This window comes from Prorops nasuta, unplaced genomic scaffold, assembly GCF_024137725.1.
Source record: "Prorops nasuta isolate Cenicafe-Biocafe unplaced genomic scaffold, Cenicafe_Pnas_1.2 PNAS00001, whole genome shotgun sequence".
Lineage (NCBI taxonomy): Eukaryota > Metazoa > Arthropoda > Insecta > Hymenoptera > Bethylidae > Prorops > Prorops nasuta.
The window spans coordinates 14,342,442-14,350,351 of NW_027116798.1; the positions used below are offsets into that span (position 1 = coordinate 14,342,442).

The 7,910-nt window shown below is 28.7% G+C and overlaps 1 protein-coding gene across 1 annotated transcript; it reads left to right on the forward strand.

The window, feature by feature from the left end:
* Nucleotides 1–4,907: 4,907 nt before the first annotated feature.
* Nucleotides 4,908–7,134, forward strand: LOC136772875 (putative uncharacterized protein DDB_G0282499). The gene is made up of 6 exons (XM_066726098.1): nucleotides 4,908–5,091; nucleotides 5,267–6,352; nucleotides 6,430–6,543; nucleotides 6,619–6,722; nucleotides 6,850–6,885; nucleotides 6,958–7,134. Exons 1-6 carry the CDS (start codon nucleotides 4,908–4,910, stop codon nucleotides 7,132–7,134), a joined length of 1,701 nt encoding a protein of 566 aa, XP_066582195.1.
* The last annotated feature ends 776 nt before the right edge of the window (nucleotides 7,135–7,910 follow it).

Below are 7,910 nucleotides of genomic sequence, written 5' to 3' on the forward strand. Positions count from 1 at the left end.
CAATATTGAAATAATTGATATTGCATTTAATCATTCTTTTCGAAAGTATGATCGATTAATTTCAATAAATTCTTGTTAATTTGGAAGTTTGATACTGCTCTGCCACATACCACATATTACACGCTATATGCCATATGGCATCATTAATAATAAACTAATAACGTTTTTTCAACAATTCATAGCACTCCTGCTTATCTTGAAAATTATATGAGTTTGGAGGAACTTTAGTTCAGTACGCATACACAATTTTAGCTCTCCAAAAACTCAGTCCTGTGGTGATCAATTCATTTAACCTTGGAAGGCATGATGAAATATTCCAGCTGGTAACCTTTATTCTTTTAAGCAGAATACCCTATTATTTATCATATATTATAATGACTAAATTCAAGAGTTTCTCTAAATATTATTTTCATTTTTTCAATTAATCCATTCGTTTACCCGATATTTCTATTTGAAAGGATACCTAGGTGAACGACTGTGTATGTGTGTGTGTGTGTGTGCGTAACGGTTACGCGCACTGCTTCAGCTAAACCCACAACTACATACAATTTCTAATCGATATATCTTATAAACGAATGAACTAAATGAAAAAATTATAAGAGAGTATTGAGAGGTACTTGTCATAAATTACAAGAATGCACCATACAAAATAAGGCACTTTATTTAAAAAATATCTCAAGGTAGCCTTCATACTTTGCACAGCACAGTTGTCAAGGTTACGTGAATATCATCACTCGATTAAGTTTCTAAAATTCTAAAATTATGTATTAATTAAATTTTCTATTAAGCACTTACGTTTGAAGATTACCAAGGGTACTTCTAACTTTTTGAATAAGCTATATAATACATAGGTCGTGGCAAATTTCAAATATTCCAAATTTGTAACGCATATATCTTCATTTATTTATGTAGGTTTGCAAAATATCTAGTTTTTATACATGATCTCCCGGCATTCGATAGAAATGAATTGAAAAAACATTCTGTGCAAAAATTTGAAACCCTTTATAGTCATCGAAATAAATATTTCTTTTACTTTTATGGAAATATCATAACTCGATGATTTTCCGAAGGAAATTCTTAAAATATTTTTAATATTGTAAATTTTTAACTCATATAATGACAAGTATAAGCCAAGACGTTACATAAATTCTTATAAAACCTGAACGAAATTTGGAAAATACTTAAAACAATTTAGATTTTCTTGTGAGTATAATTTTAGAGATAAATAAATCATGTATAATTATCCTTTTTTCTTAACCTTAATATTTTTGTATGCTACGTAGAAATCTGTTTCAATACAAATTCGTTACGTCGAAAACACAAGATTAATTATGCAACTCGCACGGTAGGTATAAATGATATTAAAAATAATCTAAATTATTTTTTATAGATATCGTAATGCCCGAGTCGAAATTTTAGGTCTACTTTGGACCTAAAAAATCTTAAATAATCCTTAATTCATACTTTTTCATTCTAAAATACTACTTTTCTCCTTCAAAAACCTACTTTACTTCTATATAAAACTAAAATTACCTCCACTTCTCGAAGAGTTCTGCAAATGTAATATTCAGTACTACAAGAGTTGAAATTTGAAACCTACTTTTATCCTAGAATATCTGAAAAGCCTAATTTAATTCTTTTTAATTCTACACTCCTACTTCACTTCTTCAAAATCTTATTTTTCTTCTATCATAAGTCTAAAATATCCTCCTATTTTTGTAATGAAAGAAATATATAGATTTTTGTAGACTTTTAGTAGGACTTTTATCGTAGTATATTTTAGGTTTAAATAAGTTTCTATTCCATAGTATATAGCTTATATAAATTTATTATGTAGCAGCTACCGAAAGGTTGATATTCTAAGATCACATTAAATTTTTATGCAATATATTTTATTTTTTAACAATTTTTACTCCAATTCATATTGATTTACGGGAATTCCAAAATATATAATATTATCAATGTTTAATAATATACAAATTGTTGTAATTGACTGAATAGGAATTATAATATAGCTGGTTTCTATATGACATTTATGCAAAAATTTGCTACTATCATAGCTAAACCTATTTCCAGAAACAGCAAATACATCATAAGTAGTAACTTTTTGTGTTACAGCATAGTGGTTTCCCCTACAATTACATAAATTCTAGGTGCAACGACATTTGGTTATTTTAATAAAATTAGAAATTAATCCTAATTTTAGTTCACAATTAAGATTATATTGAATTGCGTAAGATGCAGTTTTTAAATTTTTTGAATACCTGAATGATACGAATAATTTATTTTCTTTTAATAACCTAAAGTATTGGTATACTCTAAAATTATTTATGTTCAAAGTATCCTGTATTAAAGCAGCTAGATCACTTGGTACTGGCGTTTAAGAATTTGTATGTTCCAACACTAAAACAATTTTTGGTGAATTGTTCAATAATCTTTACCTGTCTTTTTTTATGAAAACAAAAATTGCGAACTTCACCGTCTGGTAATTCATCTATTAATCGTACAATCTTTATAGAACGGACATGCGATTTTGCAATTTGAGAATTAATATGATTAGTGCCGTGTATAAGTTTTAAGAGTTGACCATTTATATTTTCATACTCATACGCAGTTGTTGTCCACAATGGCCCAAACCTACGTACAAAGTCTGGTAAATGAAGAGCTTGGTGTATATTAATGCTGCAAAATTGTATTCCGTATAAGGTCTCAAAATCTTTGACAAATTTGTGCAAAAAATCTTCAGCTACATCAATTAATTCCAGAGTAATACTATTAAAACTAAGAATTGCAATAGCCATAATTAAAAGTTGATAATTATAAAAATACTCATGACGCAAAATACCATTAAGTATAGGTAGGGAGTAATAAAAAGCCCACAGTTTCAATTCTGATGCTTTCCAATGAACAAGATCTTCAATTGATCGAGCCATACGATGTACGAATTTTTGTGGTTTTATCGCTATTATATAACCTTCTGTTAATACTATCTTTAACTTTGATATAATGAAAATGGCTCAGTGCGAAATTCAACATCAAAAAGCAAAACCAATATTTTTTTTATTATTCCTCCATCATTGGTGTGCATTCTGTCAATAGCCATTCCTTGAATATAATCTGGCATGTAAATAGATAGAGCAGAAGGGCCCTTTACGCCCATTACTGGAATGCTGTTATTACTTTGATTCGACCAATTAACACAATCATCTAATGTTCTCATCCTGATGTTTTGAACATAGGGATAAACATGAACGAAGCCTCTAAATGTTTTAATATGTTCGCCTTTAATGCAACATGTGGGACATCCATATGCTCCATTAAATTGGATAATATTTAAAAATTCGCTTTTAGCAGGAGTGTCTGCTACACCGGCCAAAAGAATGCCTTTAAGGTCAATTGTTGCATTTGTATTTATAACAATCTGAATACCCTCGGCAATTTCAGATAATTCCTTTTTAAATTTCATCAAAAATAAATTAGGATTAGGCTTCTTATTGCCAAACCACAATCCCAATAATAATGTGTTTTCTTTTAATTTTCTAATCTTAAATGGCAATTAATTTATGGTTAAATAAAATGGCCTCATACTTATTTTCGATGACTTAAATACTGGTATTCCATCCGTATACCAACTAAAAGAAATATTGTTGGGATTACTCAAGAAGCCATTATTTATCCATTTCTGATAAACTGATCCGTCAAAAATGTCATTTATTGTATAACTTTCTGTTTGTCTTCGGAAACGGTATTGTAACAAATCAAAAAAATTCTTTCTTTTAAACATATCTTTTAACTGTTTGATTAAAGGCATCGTAATAAAATAAGATCTGTTTTTTCTTGGACACGAAGGGCATACATCAGTTTTTGTTGACATCTGACGATTGCAAAAATTGCAATAGTAATGTTTAATTATGTCTTCTTTAACAAATGAAAAAAATTTTGTGAATTTAAAATAACTATTTTTATGCAATCCATTACGTGGGCAGTGTAAGTTTAACATTTGGATTATATCTTCAACACATGATGATGTTAAATTATGCTTCATTAAAAGTGTTAAAATTAGTAACATACTCTGATTAACTGTTAAAGGTGCACCAAAATATAAAGGCTCATTAGCATTAATATTTTCATTATTTCCATCGTCTGTAACATTATCATTTAAAGTCTCTTCTTCATTACTAGTATTACTTACTTCATCAATACTTTCATCATTGTCATTTAGTTCATTTTCGGATACTTCCCTGCAATATATTCATTTCCATTTAATTTATTAGAAATAACACCCAATAAACGAATAATAACGTATTTGAAAAAATCAGTTTAAGTTAGAATTTCTTTTCAATTAAAGTACATACATTTCATCTATAGATGATGAAGCTTGTTACTGAATATTCATGTCTACGTAATTTTTATCTTGTCGCCTAAAATAATATATATTTATATATGCTCATTTTTATTATGTAAGTATCTAGCATGTACTTACAAGTGTAAATTGACGTTCGAAACATCTTCAATAACATTAAGCGACTCTTGTTGTCCCGGTTCTGTTGAAAGATTTTTGAGCTTATAGTAAAAAGCTGTTCGCTTAAGCGCTCCTAAAGGTTTTTTAGACATTTTGCTTCTTGAAAGCTAAATCTATTTTTGAAAAATTGTGCAACGATTATAAAAGAACGACAATATAAAGATTAACGTCAAACACTCTTGTCAAAGTGTCATACAGAGGTATACATTTCTCAATATTTGAATATAGCCATAATAGCAATCAAGTATTCACACCAGGAATTGAGCAGATCAAGCGCGCAGAATATTCATTTGTTTAGCTGCAATACCTGAAAAATACGTGCACGTGTTGCCGGTATGGCATAAATTATATAAATATTAATTTATTATTAATATTAATGGTGAATATGGCTAAAAGATGTAAAAAATTTGCATTAATATGGTGGGTTGATAGTGAATATAAAGACGTTGTGGAACTGAGTGTTTTCCCGAAGAATCGACGAAATGTCGACGCTGTTTCATCTATCACTTGGAAAAATTATAAAACAGGCGAAAACATTAAAGCTGCAGCAAGAATAATTGCGATTGGCAGTAAGTATTATTAACCATGTTATATAATGTATAATATTACTATTATATAATGTATGTATAATTATTAACATTCCTAACCAATTATTGTTAAACATTGTCTCTCTTATATAATTTGGAGATCATAGTTACTCAATATATGTAATATTTATTGTATACATTTTTTGCTTTTTTTTAGATAATAGAGAAGAACTAGAATGTATAGTAATTAACAAAAATGGTCAGATACAAGAAGGATCTGTTAAAGCATTTTCATCTAAAATAATTGAAGAAAAAAAAAATTCTTCTGATATGACAAAATTACAAAAAAGTGTTAAAATGTCAAACATCAGGCAAATTAATAACGAGATTAAAACACTGCGCCCCATTTTTGCTAATGAATTTAATTGCATAGAAGATAAGTCTAATGGTAGCTCCTATACAGAATTAAGCGCAAACAAATCATTTTGTTCACAGTATACAGCTCCTACGTCATATTACACCAACGACTATAGAAATAATAGTGATAATCAAAATAATATCTATGAAACCTATCCACAAAAGAATATGAACCAGTATCAATCTTTAATAGATAGAAGTTTAAATGCTGAATGTAATTACAATCAAAATGACGTAAGCCAAAATTTATTAAATTCAAAAAGAGTTCATGACCAGATAAATACAAGTAATGGTCAATTAAGTACATATGTGCCTCATTTTAATAGAAAAGAATTTAATAATGATTACATTTATCCTTATAGTAATAGTGATAATGTTCAAAGCACTAGTCAGACTTTATACAGTGTTCCAAGCACTCGTAATACATTACAAATTAATGATCGAAACACTGGTCTGACCTTACGTAGTAATGATGGAGACACTGATCTGGCTTTACGTAGTAATGTTCCAAGCAATCTTCAAGCTTTACGTAGTAAAGATGGAGACACTGATCTGGCTTTACGTAGTAATGTTCCAAGCAATATTCAAGCTGTACATAGTAATGATCAAGACACTGGTCTGATTTTACATAGTAAAGATGGAGACACTGATCTGGCTTTACGTAGTAATGTTCCAAGCAATCTTCAAGCTGTACGTAGTAATGATCAAGACACTGGTCTGATTTTACGTAGTAAAGATGGAGACACTGATCTGGCTTTACGTAGTAATGTTCCAAGCAATCTTCAAGCTGTACGTAGTAAAGATCAAAACACTGATCTGAATTTACATAGTTATGCTCCAAACACACATCACACTTTACATAGTAATGATCAAAGCATAATTGAAAGTAATATAAACTTATTTCAACTACTGTTTCTATTAATGATCTCTATTCTATAGTTAATAATAATACTTATATTCCAGGATATGAAAGAAATGTTTCAGAGGATAGCCAAAGTTCAATAGATTCATATATTTCTGAGAAAGAAAATGTAGATGAGGTTGTAAGATCTATGACAAAATCATTGCCACAACAAGGTAGATCTTTAACAATTATTTCACAAGACATAATTAGAATCTGATTAAATACAAATTTTTCTTTTACATTCATAGTCACAAAAAGAGATATCGCTTTTCAAGAACTTCTCCTTTCTGCCATGAAGTATTCATATAAACTATCTAGAAATAAAGATTGCAAATCATTAAGTAATATTGAGGTATGAAAATAAAATTAAAAAGTAGTCTGGTGTTGAGTCACATGAAAGGTCAAATAAAGATGTACCAGATATTACAAATATATTCAAATGCCACAATGTGTCTTCACTAATTTTATAATTTTTATAGGTCTCACAGCATTATTTACAGCCAGCAAACAATATGGTAGTTATCTATCATATTCGTATTGCACTTTATTTTAAATATTCTTTCTTTAGATTTTATATTTATTTCTAGGAAGAAATATTCCCTCAATGTGGGTTTTATTTACCTAAAAATAAAATTGCATACATCAACATAGTATCAGAAAAGAATAATAAATACAATTGGAAAACAATCGTGAGGGAGGTACTACTAGAAGTTTACGGGATATCGTTGTCAAATTACACTGCACTTGGAAAATGCAACGGCTAACGTCCAGCAATTAATGAAAAATTATTTAAAGGATTATATGGTAATACCTATTATTATTATTAGTATAATTTGAAACAATTAATCTGTATTGTAATATTTGGATTTATAGATTGGGTAAATCGTGCTTCTAATGAGTTTGTGAGCAGATGTACTTTCGTAGAACATATTAATAAATGTATTTCTAATAAAAGAAAATATAATCGTAAAAAGAGTACATCAACAGTGGGAGAAGAAAATATTAGAAAAAAGAAAAAATTGAATTTGGAAGCGTGAAATACATGCACAGCATTTTTGTGTATTAAAAAGCTGTTAAGAAAATAAACAAGGTTATAAATTAAATTCGATTCTTGATATACTTGTAATTGAGATGTAATAAAAATGCCTAGTGTATTAATAATATAAAGCCTTCAGTAAAACTGAATTAGCCTAAAAAAGAATTATCGGAGGTTTTTCTGAGTATAGAAATAATCCTCCAATAAGCCTAAAACTAAAGTAATTGTTCATTTTGTGCCAATTTTTAGGTTTATTCCAGAATTATTTCCACATACAAAATAATCTCCGATTATCCTACTATATCCTACTAAAACACGATTTTTTAGGTTTATTGTAGGCTTCAGATTTCGACTTGGGTGGGCAATAAAAGTCTGTAATTGGATGTTTACACATTAATGATATTCACCAAATTACGTACTATCTTATGTATCTCATACATATGATTATAAAACTTGCGTGTGTGTGTGTGTGTATGATAAATATCAAAAATATAAAAGTAATTC